Source organism: Pecten maximus, chromosome 16 (assembly GCF_902652985.1).
Source record: "Pecten maximus chromosome 16, xPecMax1.1, whole genome shotgun sequence".
Lineage (NCBI taxonomy): Eukaryota > Metazoa > Mollusca > Bivalvia > Pectinida > Pectinidae > Pecten > Pecten maximus.
In genome coordinates this window covers 22,246,686-22,267,852 of record NC_047030.1, presented here as the reverse complement: position 1 = coordinate 22,267,852, position 21,167 = coordinate 22,246,686, and the positions used below count along the sequence as shown (strand labels likewise).

The 21,167-nt window shown below is 32.4% G+C and overlaps 2 protein-coding genes across 4 annotated transcripts in view; both read right to left on the bottom strand.

The window, feature by feature from the left end:
- LOC117344880 (beta,beta-carotene 15,15'-dioxygenase-like) overlaps positions 1 to 8,004 on the bottom strand; it is a 44,158-nt gene extending 36,154 nt beyond the window's left edge. Inside the window, exons 1-2 of one of the 3 annotated variants that reach the window (XM_033907744.1) lie at positions 7,988 to 8,004; positions 7,425 to 7,503 (exon numbers count right to left, since the gene is read on the bottom strand). The gene's annotated coding sequence lies outside the window, so the exon portion shown is untranslated. Of the gene's footprint in view, positions 1 to 7,424; positions 7,731 to 7,987 lie in introns of those variants that run through there. The other 2 variants (XM_033907745.1, XM_033907743.1) reach the window with 2 other exon arrangements.
- A 2,984-nt stretch (positions 8,005 to 10,988) lies between these two features.
- Positions 10,989 to 21,167, bottom strand: part of LOC117344569 (calmodulin-binding transcription activator 2-like) — an 84,633-nt gene continuing 74,454 nt past the window's right edge. The window contains exon 22 of the mRNA XM_033907362.1: positions 10,989 to 21,109. Within this exon, the coding sequence (XP_033763253.1) occupies positions 20,992 to 21,109 (118 nt within the window). The 3' untranslated portion in view covers positions 10,989 to 20,991. The remainder of the gene's footprint in view (positions 21,110 to 21,167) is intronic.

Below are 21,167 nucleotides of genomic sequence, written 5' to 3'. Positions count from 1 at the left end.
CTCGTTTGATTTATTCCATATTACCTAGTCTCAGATGAAAGATTTTCTGTGAGTTGAATAACAATAGACTTATTATTTAGAGCTTAGTCACTTTGTAAATGATCATTGTTACCTTCAAATATATTGTAAATAATAATGATCACTATTTATAAATTTTTGTATTATTGTATACTTAAACATGGGAAAGTTGCATGGAAAAAACACTGCAACAGGTCAAATTTCTAGAGTTCTTTAAGCTGAAAACTGGGACCGCACATGCATCTTAAAGAAATACAGGTTGTCAAGAGATTAATTGTCTTGCAGTAAAAGCGAGTTGGATCACTATCATTACCGTACAAATTAAAACGTGTCTAATAGCACTGGCACAGCATGTAACAGATCCATCGATCAACCCTGCATATTTTAAACCCGGACAAGGCATAAGTTATGGAATGAGTCTTAGATTTTTTTTATTCATCGTATAGAAACGAACATCAGATTGTTAATGGCATTACTTTGATGTTTTGTTTTTGTTTTGTTTTGTGTTTTTATTATTATTATTATTATTATTTGATATTGTTTCTTTGGAATCTCATTTGAATTTATTCAGGGAAATGTTGTTACTTTAATATCTTTCGAGACTTTTTGAAGGTCAAGTCATATGGTGTATATCACAAAATCAATAAAACAGATATAATGTCGAGATGTTGTCAATGTCATTAAATTTCAGTTAGTTTAAGAGTACATCTGATAAAGCGGACATCCGTTATACAGTGCCACTATCAGTGGGAATAAACATTTGTATTTTATACCATAGAACATAATATAGAACGCGACTAATTAGTGAATTCCATTTATATTTCAAGAGTATCACAGGATATCAAAAATATAATAATTTTCTGTAATTGGAGTCGTCTATAGCCAACATGTATTATACATGATCATACTGTACAGTTGATAATATTCGTAGTCATTAGATAAAGCGTAATCATAAATACACAGCGAATATTAATTCATACAAACAAAAGTGTTGACTGCAGAATGCTTACAAAGAGTAGTTGCGCGAAATTTGATACCTGTGATCTAGGTCCGCACGGACAACTTAGCGAAGTATTAGTAGCGGAAATCTAACAACTATGCGGTATGCTATCAATGTTTCTCGTGTTGGATCATGGTAACAGATGAACTGATACACCTTACACATGAAGTTCAATACTTCGTCTTGCAAATCAATTTTTTCGGCGTCTTACAGAAGTAGAAATTATAACCGATACATTTAGAAAAGATAAGACATCACAACTTAATCATTGTCACATTATTTGGTTAAAAAGTCCAATGATTAATACTCTGAAATATAAATATTATACCGCAAGAGTTAATGTTAAAGTACGGTGACAGATGACAGGCATTATATCGATATTATACTGCATCATTAGAAAGGTGGAACATAGATGTTATATTGTACATTGTGATTGGCATTATATCGAGGTTTGAGTGTGGTGTTAATAGCGCCATCACTATAGCAGCTAGCGTTATCACTGTAGCAATTAGCGTTATCACTATAGCAGCTAGCGTTATCATTGTAGCAATTAGCGTTATGACTATAGCAGCTAGCGTTATCACTGTAGAAATTAGCGTTATCACTATAGCAGCTAGCGTTATCACTGTAGAAATTAGCGTTATCACTATAGCAGCTAGCGTTATCACTGTAGAAATTAGCGTTATCACTATAGCAGCTAGCATTATCAATGTAGAAATTAACGTTATCACTATAGCAGCTAGCGTTATCACTGTAGCAATTAGCGTTATCACTATAGCAGCTAGCGCCATCACTGTAACAATTAGCGTTATCACTATAGCAGCTAGCGCCATCACTGTAACAATTAGCGTTATCACTATAGCAGCTAGCGTTATCACTAGCAATTAGCGTTATCACTATAGCAGCTAGCGTTATCACTGTAGCAATTAGCGGTATCACTGTAGCAATAAGCGTTATCACTGTAGCAATTAGCGTTATCACTGTAGCAACTAGCGTTATCACTATAGTAGCTAGCGTTATCACTGTAGCAATTAGCGTCATCAAGGTAGCAATTAGCGTTATCACTGAAGCAATTAGCGCCATCAATGTAGCAATTAGCGTTATCACTATAGCAGCTAGCGTTATCACTGTAGCAAATAGCGTCATCACTGTAGCAATTAGCGTTATCACTGAAGCAATTAGCGTCATCACTGTAGAAATTAGCGTGATCACTATAGCAGCTAGCGTTATCGCTGTAGCAATTAGCGTTATCACTATAGCAGCTAACGTTATCACTGTAGCAATTAATGTTATCACTGTAGCAATTAGCGCCATCACTGTAGCAATTAGCGTTACCACTATAGCAGCTAACGTTATCACTGTAGCAATTAGCGTTATCACTGTAGAAATTAGCGGTATCACTATAGCAGCTAGCGTCATCACTGTAGCAATTAACGTTATCACTATAGCAGCTAGCGTTATCACTGTAGCAATTAGCATCATCACTGTAGAAATTAGCGTTATCACTTAAGCAATTAGCGTTATCACTGTAGAAATTAGCGTCATCACTGTAGAAATTAGCGTTATCACTGTAGCAATTAAATAAATGTGAGGCTAAATGGGTACGTGTTTTATATCTATGTATGAAATTAAATTAAATTAATAAATAACACGAATAAAGAAAATCACGCTTATGACGTCACTGTAAATTCGTATAAATCATACCACATCATAACAATTTACATGCAATAAGTCGTCATCGTATATAAACTGTGACTTATGATAACATTATTCTCTCCTGGCGTAGAAGGTCAAAGGTCAGTTACTGGCTCCTGACCTTGTTGATTTTTGTTTTCTCTACAAGAAGAATTTGCTTTTTGTGTATGTAAATATAGATATCGACAGTACAATATTATTTTGTTTTGCGATTATGTTTTCTTTGTAAAATGTAAAGACACTACTAATAAATTAAATAAATGTTGATGTTGGGTTATTTATGTTTTGACATACCATTACTAGAATCTGTGGACTTTTTGATTTTGATATTATAAGTTATGCTTGGTCAAACGATTTCGTTTAAATGTTTTATTAAGGATGTTGATCTGCATGAAGCAGTATGTATGCTTGATAAAAATCAAAAGGTCAAAATCCAATTCATGCATCATGTAAAATCAATAAAGATATTGTCGACGTTTTGATGATAAGTAAGTTCTCGGCTTATCAAAATTCTTCATCCAAGGATGTTCTAAATGAAAATTAAATTGAATTCCTTGACCTTTACAGAATTCCTTGACCTTCACGGAATTCCTTTACCTTTACAGAACTTCTTGACCTTTACAAACAAGAACATTTAAATAGTACATAAATTCCCCTCTCGGGCCCCGCCCTTTGCTTTAAGAGTTAAGTCGTTAGCAATACAAAATGAATGACACTTCCTCCGTAAATCTTGCAGATAAAACTTCAATATCCCATCACCCCAACAAAGAAAAAAAGTTTGGTGGTTTTACGTTTATTTCCTCTCCAATCGAACTTCGTCCCTCAGTCCCGAAGGGAGCTTCGACCTCCGTTGAATTTCATTCCCCCACATTTTTTTCATAACAAATTTGGTCAAAATTCGTTTCTTTCGTTCTTGACAAGTAGTGTTCAATGAAAAAATATGAATGCATATGGACGGACGCTGCGTATAAGCTAACCGGTATTTTGGATCAAGTGGACTAAACTACATTAGGTTTTCTGGCTATATATTCTAATGATTGAATTATAGACTATCTGTAACCTCACCTTTGCATGGCATATCTCAAGGAGCTGTCATTTAAATAGATATGGAGGAAATGTTAGGGTATTAGCCGATATGTACGGCATACTGTCGTTATATTTAAGACTGTATTGTCGAAGGAGTTGCATTCACTAGAAAAGATGATGACGTCAATACCGCGTCGACCATTACAGGAGAGATACTACATTTCCAACATCACATTCCTTTATTTTTTATTGGGTGCTTTAACAAATCAAATCAAAATCAATCATAATATAAATATAAAAAATAAAACTGATTTTTTTCAACATTCATGAGGTCATAACCACATTGACATTTACCATGAATCGCATTGGTATGGCAGGCAAATCCAGGTAAGTGTAGTGTTGATTAATAGTGCTCACCAGCTGGGTGTCAATCCATTGTTCAAAATTTACATTTCCAAAATCAACATCTTTAGAAGAAAATTCTCGAGATACTTTTAAGGGGATGGCGACATTTCACTCACAAAAATAATATACCAAAAATTATCATACACAGTTTCCATTAAATCGGTGACAATAAGGCTTTTTGTCAGAGCTCCAAATAGGTGAACTACCCAGGTCCGTGTAACCTTGACCTTCTTTCTTTTATCTAACAACAATAGCTAGTTTTGCAAGCCATGGCAATGACTTCAATCTTCTACAAGGATGGCATTGACTTCAATCTTCTACAAGGACAGAAAATTAGCTTAGCTGTTTGGAAACTGCCTGAAGTCTCAAAACAAAGCTACATTGAATGAGAGATGTCATTCAAGGCATCACCTAAGATCTCATTTTAAAAACATGATTCAACAAAGATATTGCTAAATTTGCACGGCATGTGTAGTCAATGAAGCCAAACACGCTTCCTATACCGGGACACCTGGGTCCGTATTTATAAAACCGTACTCAAATTTACATGCTGTTACAATTTGTTGTTCCTGTATGTATGTATTAGTTTGTTAGAAGTTAAAGTCCTTTAACAGTCAGTTTCATATGAAGACGCATTACATCTATAAGATACTTCTGACACCAAGTTCTGCCCAAGATAACATTATATCCGTGAATTGGACTAAGAATACATGTACATAAAGCTTATTCAGACCTTTATTGCAACGTACCCGTACTCGTTGTGATCTATATTTTACCTGTGTAAGTAATAACATTTGAGGTATTAGTGATTTATATCAACGTTGGGTAAAATGATAGAGTTTAGAGAAAAGGTGACACGGCCTCAAAGCCCAAACATCAAAACAAGAGTAAGGCGACACAGCATTCGTCCGCATAGTGCGGAAAAGAAATGCGTTATTGTGTCAAGTAAATACACATGCTGAAATATAACACCAGTTATCCAATCAAAATGCCGCTGAGAAAGTATAATCTCATATCATAGGAAAGTATGCAGAGTTTAAAAGAAATTGGTTTTAAACTGACGGTGAGAATCAACAGAGATAAACATGTAAGGGCGATAACGTTTGTAAACGTCCAATCAAAATACCTCTCAGGAAAACAGCTCTACACGTTACATCATTATTCTTTAGTCTGTTATCTCAAGCTTTAAATAGATATGCTAAAAACTGCAGGAGGAGAACTCCGGACAAGATTCAGATGATAAAATAAACAATAGGCAACACTTTTCTTTTTTTTTTTTTTTTTTTTTTTTGCAAAAATAGTCGAATCGGTTTAGAAATGAAGGAAGAGATCTCCAGACAAAAATCAAATTCTGAAATAAATAAAGGGCAATTACTCTTTGCAAATATAATTGAATAAGAAATGTCGTTATGTCGTTCGGTAAACAAAGCTTTACATGATTATAAAGCCTACAAAACCTCCCCGATCGGACGTAAAAAGGAATGGGGTCACCTGCCCGACCACGTGTGTTTTCCCCGGGTACTCCGGTTTCCTCCCACAGTAAGACCTCTCATGGGTTTCCATTCCAGGCCAACAAGTGCGATTAACAATTAATATAAGTTGATATAACTTGTTTCACAATTGTTGTAAACTAAACAAAGTTTACAACACACAAAAACAGAGATATCTTTACGTACACCATTGAATGACCTTAATTGGGGTCTATGTACTGTAAGACTGATGTTATCTATACTTCAATTATTCGACAAAGGCAACAAAAGCCAATGCCATCTATTTTGTCAATATTCTGTCAATGTAATATGTCTATTGTATTATATATGGTCCAGCTACATAACCAATTAATCTAATAATTTCAAATAACCAGTATTGTGAAAGAGGTATGTTGACTTGGGGAGATGGGAATTCTATGTAAATACATCAAAGAAGTCCAATAAGACTTATATCGATGTCATCCAGTTATAGTCAGTCTAGTTAATGCTAAATTAAAATATTATACATGTATATCATCAATGTTGTTGTTTTTGTTTTTTTGGTTGTTTTTTTTTTTTTTTATACCAGAGCATCGAAGGACCACTTTCTAAAAATAGGATTATAGTTGTCTTTTGGCACATAAAATAACATTAGACACTGTAAAAGTTAGGCTTCACGATGCGCTCTGTGTCAAAAAATGATTTGAATGCGGGGGGAAAAACACTCGCAAGTTGCAAATAGCCCGATGATGCAACTTTACGGCCATTTATTGAAATATCTATTGCAATGAACAGACAAAATTTTTCGAAAATAAAAATAATTGTATCTTATAGATTTAAGATTTGTATTCAAAAATTCAGTTTTTAACATTAATTTTTTTATTTTGAAAACGGTCACCGATAGGTCGGAACAGGCCAACATATGCGCCAATACCTCTTTTGAATTTAGTAAACATTTATCCCGTTAAAATAATACAATTACTGATTATTACAATAAAATAAATTTCGATTAGTATGAGGTTAGGCCTAAGTTTTATAACTGGACTCTCCCAGTAAAGGTCGCCAGGCGGACACAAGATCCCAACTTTCTCTGTAATATGATATTGATTCTGGGAAAAGAAACGTACGATATATGGCGGATGACTAACCCCGACGTGACGACTCGATCTGACTACACAAACATGACAAGCTTGAAGCGATACGAAATTAAGTCTGTAGATAACGGTTTAGTACCTCGTTTTTTTCTATGCCTGGCTTCGAATCATTTACGTATGGTAGATGTAGTAAATTTGGTAAACAATATCCAATATGTATTAATGCTGACTGAAGTTTAGTGATTTTATATTTATATTTTCAACATGATAAAGCACACAGGTAAAATATATATCGAGGGCAGATCCGTTTTCTATCGGCTTTCTACTTCAAATTTCAAAGTACCCATTTTTTTCTTCTTTCGTCTCATATTAACCCCCCCCCCCCCCCCCCCCCCCACGTTTTGGAGTAAATTAATAAACAAAAAAAAACAGTAGCCCTTTTTTGTAATTATGTAATCATGTTATTTACTGTGAGCAACTGCCATTATTTATCTAATTCTTACTAACATTACCGTTTATATCCATTACTGAACTTAACACTACGGGAGGGGGGGGGGGGGGGGGGGAGTGGGTGTTACTTTGAGGATCAATAAGCTAAAATTGGTTCATAGATAAGGTCATCCCAAACTTTAATACTGAGCTTTACACTATTTATTAACGAGGGGGTTTATTTAGAAGATAAATACGGTAAAGGATAAATATCAATCTGTCACTTACCTCGTATAATCACTTTCCTTTTCCACTCGACAAATTCAGTTATTTAACCTCGCGGTGGATGATTTCGTAGACAGCACTCCTAGGAAAATGTGCACACTGGTCATTCATAGGTTTATCTCAAATATCTAAATTGTACTCCATGAACTTTGCTATGTTCTGGAAATAAAGATTTCATTGAAAAATGATAAATAACCCCCAGCCTATTTCACCTTTTAGATAATACCTGTCTGAAATGACGTATAGTCGCATTAAAGACTTTAAATCTAACAACCCTCTGATAAATATGGTTCGCAGTGCCCGAAACACGTACTTGTATATACGTTTACTCGGGATCACGTGTTAGTTTATTGGACATTCTTCCTGGATCCATAGATCACGTGTGCATATCAAAAGGATTCAGGTTTTCCTATTTTCAGTTAAGATATTCTAAATGATATCTACATGTATATCTGTTGAGTTAACAGTATATTAAATAGTGTCAGGGCCCTCCTTGCTAAATAGAAACACAGCATGTATACAATAGTTTTGTGTTATTAGTATACAACCATTGTATGTGTTATTACCTGTATACAGCTGTAGTAGATCCGGGGTGCGTGCCTGCCCAACCCGTATAGCATTACGGGAAGTTGTACACGGATCATACTACCCAGAAAAATAGATAGGGGGAAAAGCCAATGCAACGAGGCCCAGCATAGGAACTGGCTGTGAGGAATAGCTTTGATTTCACTTATATTATTTTGAATATACCTGTATGTAGTTGTTAGAAATACAGGTCATGTACATAATAAAAAGTCACGCAATAAATAAGATTGTTGTCGAACCACTACGTGTACAGCACTGTTACCATAAATAGAATGTTTACGTCATAACTATCACATCTTTCTAAATTTTCTACTTTCGTTTTGGACTTCCACGATACACATCTACTGTGTACACATGTACTGTGTATGTGTTCAGAACTAGTTCTTTAAGAGCTGTCCTTCTGGGATACAACATAAAATGACGATGAAAATAAATAGCAGTAGTTATGGCTTCACACACATATACAATGTATATTATATAGGCACTACCCAGTACCGTCTCGGACTGTGAGCTATAATAAATTTGTACATTGAGAGGCGAGGCTCGTGTCGGCAACAGAAAATACGATAATTGAGAGCCCTTAATTGAATAGCAAATATAAAAATAAATATTTTATAAATTCTAGATTTGTAAGACGTGAATTTTCTTCACATTGTCAATTATTTTATTGACTTTCAGAAACCATCGCCATGCTACAGCGCCGACAAAGTGTAAGTATATGCTTGTTTTAAAACAAGAAAGGCAGTAGTATTTATTGATGATTTTTTATTTTTATTTTTATAAAATACATGTACCAAAATTAGATACTTTACGCTGTTACCAGCCTCCAAATTTTGAGCTTCTAATAGTATCTTTTAAGTTTGAAGTGGAAAAATTATACATTGCATGTCGAAGAAATTCTACGGTGCTTTATAATAAAATGTACACTGATAATATTAGGCGACCCCGTTTATAGTTTATACGCAGGTATTCATAGGTATGTGATGGTGCATCGAGTACATGCATAGTCACATGCAGAATGACCTGTCGTCGTGAACTCTGATTAGCCTATACATACTGATCGCAGTCGACTCGGCTACTCCTATGGGGAAAATCGGTCAATTACAGGTGTTAAAAAGATATTCAAATTTAGCTGCTTTACCGGACGATTCTGAATTTATCCGGCCGGTCACAAATGAAGATGAAACTATTTTACTTTTACCCAGTGCATTAGGCATGTATACATCTATACTAGACTAAGAGTTTACAACTTATATTCATATACACAGACGTTAATCCAGGCAAGTCTGTACTACAGGACGGTTTCTTTATATTCCATACCACAGGGGCTTGGCACGATTTTTCCAAATGATGGTCCATATATATATGTATTATAGTGTCATACACTATAATACATATATATATATGGACCATCATTTGGAAAATCGTGCCAATGACACTATAATACATATATATATGGACCATCATTTGGAAAAATCGTGCCAAGCCCCTGTGTTCCATACGTAATGCAAAAGGAACGTTATCAAATTTGGAGCTCCCTCTACTATAGAGAATATCTCTAAATGGCATAATATTTAGGCTTGTTTGCATTATACATGTTTGTGCGTATTTGTTACGCGTGTTTGTACAATACCTTGTACACGTCATCCTTCTTGGGCCCACTTTCCAATTCAATAAAGTATTTGAATATGAACGTGCATATAGAGTAAACCCTCATTTAACTCGAACTTGATTAATCGAGTTTGAGTTTGAATTATACTTCTGTTATTAAGTCAGTATTCTTTGGTTTTTTTCTTTTTTAAACCAAATACCGCAGAATACAAACTATCAGAGGTGCTCCAGTTAGCAACTTACATCAGCAAACACCAGCACTTAAACACACTTACAAACGTTTCCAAATGCATTATACATTAGTAATTGATTGATAGAATTTTACTTTTAAACATAAAGAATATGTCGCATTTAATTGTTCCAATGTACAATAACTACACTTTTTTTTTTATAATTATTCATCTGAATGGCTGCACTACAACGCGCATGTTGGACGTGTTTTCTTCCGTTTAACTAAAGCTATTCTGATGTAGAGATCAAGGCATTTCACTTGTACCCCGTTTGATTCAACCTTCCAGTTGTCAGTGGTTTGGTTTGGTTTGGTTTATTTTGTTTAACGTCCTATTAACAGCTAAGGTCATTTAAGGACGGCCTCCCGTGCGTGCGACATACAGGCGGGTGGCGAGTGCGTATGTGTGTTTTGGGAGGCTGCGGTATGCTCCACGTATGGAAGTGATTGGCTTACTTTTTATATCACCATATAGAAGTTTGCAATTACATAATAAGATAGCTGAAATCAGGTAATTTGTATATTCAATATCATCATGGAAAACTAATGGCAATACAGAACTCATTGCAATCATTGTGGCGCCAAGCTGACGTCATAGCTTCAAGAGAGCACTTTGAAATCTGGAATCTTTGAGACACCAGAACTCTCCAATAGGTTATAAAGATAAATAAATAAATCTATGGATATTAACTTGTATTCATTCAAAATCAAACTTCGTGTACTTTACTCAAATGTATTCATCTCAAATAACTAATATTTACTTTGTCTGATGGCAGCACAGATGCAGTTCTTACTTGGGAAGGAATTACCCAGAAATAAATACCTCGTCCGACCAGAAAACCGTTAATGGACGTCTTGGTGAAAGGCGAGTTTGCTATCCACTGTGCATATTTGCCTTCCATGGATAGAAATGTGTAGACATACTTCGCGGAGGAACAATTTGGACATACTTCGCGGAGGAACAATTTAGACATACTTCACGGAGGAACAATTTGGTATACTTCACGGAGGAACAATTTGGACGGCAAAGAAACCCAACTTGGTCAGGTAGGTAGCCATATACGTCAGAAATATGTTATTAGGTCTTGCTATCCTTAATCTCTAATCTAAACTCATTTTAATTCAAAGAACCAAACAAAACATGAGTCAATAATTTTTTATTTGTAAGAAATTTGAACAACACACATATAGTTGAATTTGAAAACAAAGAAAAGTTTGTGTGCTAAAGAAACTATTTCTTTCGACTAGCTCAACTATATGTTGACAACGCGCCCTTAACACTGTTATACCCACCATCACAGATAAAAGGTCGATGGGTAAGTAGCCTCGTGTCAAAAGCAATGCTATGATCCTACATAGGTCTCTCAACCTCATAAAAGCAACAACTTATTATTTGATCGAATTAGTCTGACTGAACATTCATATTTATGTATGCTTCTGGACATTCAACTAAATTAACTGTGATCTTTAAGGATTTTCTTCGCAAATCGCTACATTATTTATTATCATGTGAACACAGGGAATAGAAACAGAATGTAAAAGTTACATACTCATTTCATCAGAGAATTTCAACACTTCTGGTGTAAAAAACCAAAAATGTGTATAAAAGTTTTAACCGAGAGAACAGGGGAAACAAAAATAATTAAAATACAACAAAATTAATAACAAATATATAGATACAGGATGTAAGAAAACAGTAAAGAAACAAGGAACCGATTTGTTTTACAAACATCACACAATAACATAGAGTTGCTGCTTGAAAAATTCAGAGGAAAGCAAAAATGTTTTTATCACAGTTGACAGCAATGAATTTGAGTCAAATTTGTATTGTTCAAAAACTTCATTGTGTAGTTTTTTTTATTGTCGAATTAATGTTTAAATGGTAAAGCAAGCTATTGCAGTACTAGTGTGGGTTAAACTTTAACCTGATCAGTAAAAATGTGTTGGGGCAGATAAATACTGAAGAATCTTTGAATTTTTGAAAAAAAGGTAAAACACGGTGACAAATCCAAATTGAATTTCGCCCCAGTTATTTTCAACTTTCTTCCGCCATATACAATGTATATGACATCGAAAAAAATGAATATACAAATGTCTTAATTAAGTACATTGTATGTTCTAGTTTTTGTTCTTTAGATACTTAAGTTTAAACCCACACTGAGAAGTCGTTTTGATAAACAAATTGCTGCCATTTGTGCATTTTTATAAAATTAACTTGTTGATTAACACATACTACTAAACTGTACTGAAGTCGTTGGTTTTAACACAGGTCTTTAATTGAAAGCAGGTAAACATTTAAGTCATTATTTGGAAAATATATTAGTACTTATTTTTTTATGTTACTTTTTTTTTAATTTTTGACACTACTGTGTAATGCTACATTTCGGTGAACTATTAATTGGTAAAATTTTTAAATGGTTATCAAAGTTGGAAATATAATTGTCATGTGCTGCAATTAAAAAAAATTATCTTATACCAAACACACAAACATACACTTCTACATAAGTGTATATTTAAAACAAGAAATCATTAGTGAAAATTTGAAATAAAAATATTTTCAAGAAATTAATCTCAATACAACAGAATCAACACTAAATATCCAACATTTAAACATCTTCCTAGGTTTAACAGTTGATTTATCAAAGTCCTAAATGAATACATATCAGATGTTTAATTTTTATATTTAGGTTTCTTTTGATGCCATATGAAACACAGACATAACACAAAAAATATTTGTTCGTGATAATAAAAATACCGACATATTCTTAGGAATAATCGATAAACTGAAACAACCTCATTTTCATGCTGCAATGACATTCAAAACTCATTCTTTATTCATTATCTCTATCGCTGAATCAATATTTGAGGGGTAATGCATGAGCAATGTACAGTGTTTTCGGTAAAACATATTGAATTCAAACTATCGGTTGTCTTTCGTTTCATATTACAAGAATGATTATTGGAACTTAATAACTAACCATAAAACATTGTGTACATTATCCATACACGAAAGTCATGAACAAATCCATATATAATTTTGAAAAATCTGAACAAAAATGCAATCACATATTTAAAGAATTAGATCAATATCTCGTAACCTAGTCAAGGAGTTATTGTATTAAAGTGTATAATAAAAGATAATACAACTCGAGTTAAGAATGTAAGTTAATTAAGAAGCAATTGTAAGTAAAAGACCTATGACCACCATCTGTGAATTATAATTTAACCTAAGTTATCTAATTTTATGTTATAAAATCAACTGAAAAGTGGGATCAGTTTATCTACGAGGTGAAAAGTAAATAAAAGAGATTACTTTATTCTAAATGCGAAGTATTAACAGTTTATCTACGAGGTGAAAAGTAAATAAAAGAGATTACTTTATTCTAAATGCGAAGTATCAACAACATGTTAATAGGCAAGCTTTATTAACGAGTCATCTCATGATCGTAAGTATAAAATGGACAACCGAGAGACATCAAATCCTTTTGAAAATGAGTCTGAACAAATGAATTCTTTTCAGATAACTAAAAAGTTTAGTACATTATGGAATCAAAGAGACACCCAAAAGTATATATCTTTTACAAAACCGTAAAATCAAAAAGCCAATCAAATAATGGAATTCTAGGATCTTCAAATTAGCAAAAATAAGTAAATTGAACAAAAAACATTTTAAACTACATTCTTCAATAATATTAGCTTTAATGATTTTTTCGACAGAATCTGGGTTTAAAGGATCGGCGACTAACCAATCAACATTAAAATAATATTATTTGTCTTTAAATGGTTGAAACTATCTTTTCTTTAAAAATTGATATAACTTCATTGCAATATGAAGCATCTGTCATATTGGTCAATATTCTACCAGCTTGTAAAAACTTAATTCGGTAATCTTTCTCCTTAGTCGATATATTTGAAGCCACTATAATTATCACGTTTTGGTGAGAACAAACATTTGGTAACATTCTTAAAAGTGCATATACAATTTGGAACTATAATATATCAAACAGTTATATAACTTAAGTATCATAGTTTGGCAATGAAATATAGTGAATATTTGTTTCTCGTCGTTGAAACAATGAACAGTAAAATGTCTCCGTAAAGCAACAAGAACATTATTTGGTTATCTCTATATTTTTCAAATGACAAAATCTAGAGAAAATTTGAGAAAAAACATTCAAATATATTACAGAATTTGTTAATAAAGCAGATCTGTTGAATTAAATAGAAATCATTTATGACAGCAGAACATTAAACATGGCTCGGGATCATAAAATGGCCTTAATAAAAGTGACCTTGCAATTATAAACGACTATTTCTTTGACAAAATTTAAACTGTCATATTATTTACATATTTCCACACGTCAACAAGATGTTTATAGTTTTCCTCGTGTCAAAAGGTATCCAAATTTAAGTCTAATTAAATGATGAAACTATAAAATCGTGTACCCTTTGGTCTAAACTTGCTTTGTGATCCCAGTAGTCGGATTAGTTATCACATAAAACAAGAGAAATATACTGAAGGCTATAAATGAATCATTTGTTCTTAACATATACAATGGGGGATAAAGTGGAGGTGAATTTGTCCAATGTTAGACGCAATTTACTCTGCTGCATATAGCAGAAATCAATGTAAAATTATGAATGGCAATTTAACTACATTTAACTTATTTCTGATTTTGCTTCTTCAATAAGAAAACAGGACCAAAATGTGATGCCAACAAGAAAATTTAGTGTGTTCGGTGGAACAAACTTGAGTGGGGGAGTGGTAACAAGAAAGAACAGAAATAATTTCATTAATAAATTATCTTAAATAATTAGTAATCATATAATTTCATGCTGTCAATACATTTGTACCTTCTTGGGAATTTAAACTAATTATTTGTAAATTTGATGTAAAAATTAAGCATCTGCAACTTTCTACATCCACAATTCTTTAGGAGGAATTATCAGAAATTTACTTTTATATGAAAATCAATTCTCTATAGAATATTTTGGATGGGAAATAAGTGAGAATATCTTTTAACTTTATACTGTTAACGTGTGCATTTGTCAAAGCAAAGAGTGACTAAAAGACAACGTTCTATTCAACAACTGACTATCATCCATTTCTTCAACCACTTATATATAACTAATACAGCAAATATTTGGAAGGAAAATTGAGATATATAATCATTCATTTTTCAACATCTGGAGATTTTATAATCTTCAGTCTACAGAATTAATCATATTCTCAAATTTATACAAAGTCATATGAAAAGAAAATGATTATAAAATTTCAACAGTTAATAGTAATAATCAATGATCCAATATCAATAATTTAGTAAAGAGAAAAATGTACAACCACAATCATCTAACTAGCAACAAGGTTTGCAAATAGTTGTATTCAACATTGGAACATATATAAATAAGATAATATTTACAAATTACAACATATTAGTGAGTAAAAACAGCTGCATATTAAACCCAAAGTTAACATCAGTATGTGTTTTCAATATGAAACTGCAGGTTTGTCTATCACGACTGAAAGCAGGGGCAGTAAATTACAGAACACAATACAAAGCAACCATTCCTAAACTAGAGGGTAGAAGGATTAGACTTCAAAGGACTATTAAATGTATTAAAAATCATTTATGACCGTATAGCCTCAATATTGTTCACATACTACTTATAATTGTACAGAAAACCAGAGTAAACACTTAAACAATGGTAAAGGAACCAATATCTAATATCTTTAGTTATCCATTTAATTTTTTGATAACTTTCGATAAGATACACATTTTGGTTGGTGTTAACTTACAGAATCTGCATGGCACTAAAATTATCTTAAATTGGTAATGTCACGCTACTTTTTATCTAATGCTCACAGAAAATCGAGAACGAATTTGAACATATGTCTACATCTTCTGTTTCGGAGTAAATCTCGTGGATGGTTTTCCTTACAATATTTAGGTTTATTACACAGTGGTCATATTTGTAGGGGGGTTAATTTTTGACATACATTATCATGTATTTTCAATATCAGTATGAACTGTTAAGGTAAAAGTGCTGCAGATTATTCACTCAAGCAAAAGCTGCCATGAAATTAGCTCCAATTTTGATGCAACATCAAACATTATGACTAACCTTTTTTCGTGAAGAAAACTGTAACTACAAAAACCGTAATAGCTACAAATTCAGATGTTTCTAAAAAAAGTTTAATTTGATAATAATGGTACTTATTCTCAGAATTTTAACGGTTTTTGTTTCATTGATATCTTAAATATGAGAGAGAAAAAATCTTGGTACAGTACATGCCGTTATTCGTAGTATTTGGAAATTATCATTTCAATTTCAAAGAACCTGAAATTATTACACTATTGACCTGTTGGAGAAAATTACACCTCAGTATTAAGACAATTGAGGTACGTCAGGGTGTGTATAGACCGACCATGAATTTACACCTCGTAAACTAACATGCTGCTAATAATAGTCACAATTATATATATATATAGAGACAAAGTTTCTTAGTTCTAACTTATATTTGAGTAATTGCGAGATTTTCCTCCAGTAAAAACTGGGGGATCAAATGTAGAGAAGTTGGGAAACAATAGAAATGAGCAAACAATAACAGGGGAATGTAATGGTTTATCTCACAACATTAAGTAACGTTTAACACAGTAACAAAAGGAACAAGGGTCCAAACAAGTATAATTCAAATGTTCATAAACACTTTACAATTAGTGTGTATATATATATATATATCAGATCAACGTCATAACAGCTACAGGGTTATTCACATGGGTAACAACTTATTACAATATTCTGTCATGTACCAGGTAAATAGCTGCTTGTCCTATTATTCAAACATGTCTATAATTTGTACATTCTGAATTATATCTGTCGAAGTCAGGATATGGCAGGAGATTTGTGGTAAATTATTTAACTGACTTTTTATCTAGCCCCAGAATTGAAAATTTGAGAGATATAAGCTAAACAAGCTAGGAATACATACACCTTGTTGAATGAAACAAAATCCGAATACATCTGGAATTCTCAAGTATTTCACTTCAAATTTAAAATCAACAATGGAACTGATATGTTAGAATATGGATTTGAATTCTATCAGGTTTTCCTGAAATAAAAGAGATACAATATTGAAGACTTTTCTTTAATTTATGAAACACATCAAACAATTTATAATTTTCATGAAATAATTAATAATGGAGGGGGAGGGGGTAATTTAGTAAATATGAGCTTTGTTCTGTTTATCTTATATATAATATATATGGCAATCCTATCTAAAATCGTCAGTCACAACTGTAACATGTTTCTATATTACATGTAGCTAAAGTGTAAAATTCCAAGAAGATAAATGACACCATGTATCTAGTTTTTTATGTACTATGTTCATTCATAAACTGTATCATGCATATATAAAAAGTTATCACAGAAATCATAATTAAATGTTTAATTGTACTGATTTGCAGACATACTTACAATGGTGATTTTTCTTTACTTCATTCGTGAATAATAATCCGAGTTTCACGATCATTTCTCAAATTGAAGAAATTCCTTATCAAAAACATGTCTTAGAGTAAAGAAAAACTTTGTAGTTAAATGTTTAATTAGAAGTCGAGGCCTGGATTCTAACAGTTATTTGCAGTTTTGGTTACATCTTTATACATCAATAGTCATAATTTTAGGACAACTAGTACGACCAGAAGAAAGGAAACTGTCAGAAATCCTTCAAGTATCCATGGAAACAGTAATAACTTTATATATCATAGTGTTCCGACAGAAATAGTTTTTAAGGGTAATGCTCCTCTGATTTTTTCCTGAAAAATACATAGTTCCTGAAGTCTAAACGAGATCCTAGAGTAATCTTGACACCCACCATTGTATGATATTTATTTATTATAAGCCCCGAAATAAGACATGGGTAATTAGAGACATCTTATAAGCTTCAAAATTGGACATGGGCAATTAGAGACATCTTATTATAATTAGAGACATAAGACAAATGAGCAACTACAAATGAACTTTCATAATTTTAAAGAGAAATAGTAATAACAAAATTCAAGTGTCAAAATTCCAAGATGGGCACCTGTCAGCAATTCTGTTTTTACAATGGACAGACGGCCGCTAGATGACTGACGAATGGCGATTTGATTAATATCTGTTATCAATTCTCTTCTGTAAAATGTGTGTATTTCCAGACCACTAAAAATATAACTATAATGTTAACAGCAAAACGTGTGTTAATTGTGTTTATATTGAAGTGGAACTTTACAATGTATGGTATATGTATGATCTGTGCATTACTATAAAGATTTATTGGCAAATGTTAAAAACATTCACTACAATGGTTATAAAACAACAGGCTTGGCAAGGCAAGGCAAATATTTCAAATGTGGCAAATTTCTCTATGTAGAAAATACATAATAAACTGGTTTTGTATTTTTTCTAAAAATAACCCAGACGGATTTAAGTTAACAAAATTCTTTAACATAATTAGATCTGTATAGTTATTGATTTGTCTCTTTAAGGATGTATGCTACCTTACTGTGGTATGTATACAGACTGTACCTCCTTTAAAAAAAAAAGAGTGCCACAAAAAAATCATGTAAAGCATTTCCATGAAATTGTGACTTCGTTGGGTAATGTACGAGACAATTGAAAGGTACACACATTAATTATTGCCATAAACTCTAGATCTCAATGACAGAGTACTAGTTTGAACTAATTGAAGGGTAACAATTCTGTTAATTATAACTGAAGCATATATAGTACCATTATCATATACAAGTTATCATCTATCAGTGATTCCCAGCCTGTTCTATATAAAATATGAATGCTACAATAATTGGTCATATAATTCAGTAACTTATACTAACATTTCTAATGAATTATGTCTAATAAACTCACCAACGTATAATGTAAACACTGAAAATTGGCGATTTTTTTCCATGTATGTGATATGTATATCGTTCTCTACTAGTAAAATTTTAGGAAATTTACACAAAGATGGTATAAACAAAATAAAATTGTTTCAGGTATTTTTCATGAACAATCAATTCCAATACAAACAGAAGAACAAGAGATTCAATTTAAATCATTCTGTCTAATAGGGTAAAGCTTCAGAGCAGTACTAATGAAATGCTAAACCCAATAATCTTAATGTCACTTTCATCAGTATTGCAACACAGCTAGAACAGTTATCTTCACTTACTGTAAATTATTTAATTTTGAAAACTATTTCAATTCAAATTCAAAATTATTTCTTTGTAACAGATTTTTATGCAAAACGGCAAAACACAATTTCTTTGTTTTAAATCATCAAAGTTGCTTTAGTTTTTTTATCCAATTATTTTTTTTCTTAAATATTCTGCTTTCTTAAACTAGACAACGATGCTGATTCAAAATTTTGAAACCTTGAGAACTTTGTTATCATGAAGTTCATTTTCAGTCTGAAAGTTCAGCTTGATGTTTAGAATTTCAAAGCTTTCCATAATAAATTCAAAGCTTTTTATAATTAACAGTGCTAAGATCTTCTAATATTCTTGTGAGAAGATGTAATGATGCTAGTACATTAAATCTAAAAACCGATATCTAAAGCCAAATAGCCTCTTGCAAAATCACTCAAAAGTATTCCGAATTCACAATGTACCATGATGTTACCGGATATTTAAGGGAGGATACTACCTTGCTGTGACATGCTCTTCATGTCACAGTTCCAATCTCTGAAACCCTGAAATATATTTTTTCTGGACTAGATGATGATACGTTTTAAAGAAATAATGAAGGTTCTAATAACATTTTCTGTGATAACATGTACCTGATAAAAACGTCGGAGGTAACTCTTAACATCAATCACAGATAAAGTATGTCATTCACATTAATATACTTGTTTGAAATTTAATCTTTCAAAAATACTTTAACTATGACCCAGAATCAAGATATTGAAGAGGTAATTAACTATGACCCAGAATCAAGATATTGAAGAGGTAATGAGTTTCAAGATATTTCTGTTTCAAAGATATTGAACATCACTAGGATCCAGCAGAGGATTTCTTTTGTGAGAAATACTGCTACAAAAATAGCAGCTATTTTTGTAGCAGTATTTCTCACAAAAGAAATCCTCTGCTGGATCCTAGTGATGTTCAATATCTTTGAAACAGAAATATCTTGAAAGTTTAAAACATACATGGATTAGATGACCTCAAATAAAGGCTTAACTGTTCCCATCATTGGACATAAACTTCCTTTGTTTCAGAATTAAAATAATCTGACTGCAGTAAGTATGTCACCAAAATAATTCATTTCTGGAACAAAGTTCTAAGATAAAAATGTAAAGCTTTAAAAGCACACTTACATCAACATGGTTATGACCACAAAGGTAACTCTATCAAAAAGTAGAGAAAGGGTGCTGGGGATAAAGGTAACAAGTTTAAAGAGAATGTGAGCATACTTTTGTTTCCTTAACACAAACAAACATTTTTTAGATTTAAAATTTCATAGAAAAAAAATCCTGTTTTCCAATTAAAAACTTGTGGAAGGGACCACTTTTCAAAAGATTCCTGAATGTATATTTGTTTTTAATATTGGACACGCTACCTGATCACATGTCCAATGGAGAATTTTCCTTTGATCAATGAATCTCACTTTGGACAAATTTAAGAAAATTAACGTTCTGTAATTGATTAATTTGATAGTATTGTTTTTGTTTCCATATACACATATAATGAAATGTTTCATTTATTTTTTTTCACCTGCCCAAGCAAAAATGTGCCGGCTGAATCAAGCATTGGAATCAAACTTGAACCAGTTCTAAAAAATATTTATCATGCATTCAAGATGTTATAATGCTCTGCACTTTCTATTGATGTAACAAATGTTTACATATATCAAGCTTATCATCTCTCACTTACTCTAATAGAATACTTAGCAGTTACACTTCATGTCATATGATGATTATTGTAACATATTGGTTAATGTCACATGATGATATTAACTGCATGTGATGGATACAAATGATGTACATAGATCACAACTTAGCATGCTGTCAGAATGTTATTATAAATGTTAATGATTATTTTATTGGACCGTTCTATTATTAACTTGGGGGTTGAAGCCTCCAGATGCAGTAGTATAATAGCTGGTTTTGTGTCATTCTGTATCCTTTGTCCCCTCAGAAGTAGTCTCATGGTGGTATGTACTTTTCTCAGTGTCGGATACTTCCGGCGGAGTGCTGTCGCAGGCTGTGCTGTTTGGCTCTGGCTGGGAGCTATTCAAGTAAAAATACCACATTCAAATAGCTGTAAATAATTCATAAAAAGTTATGT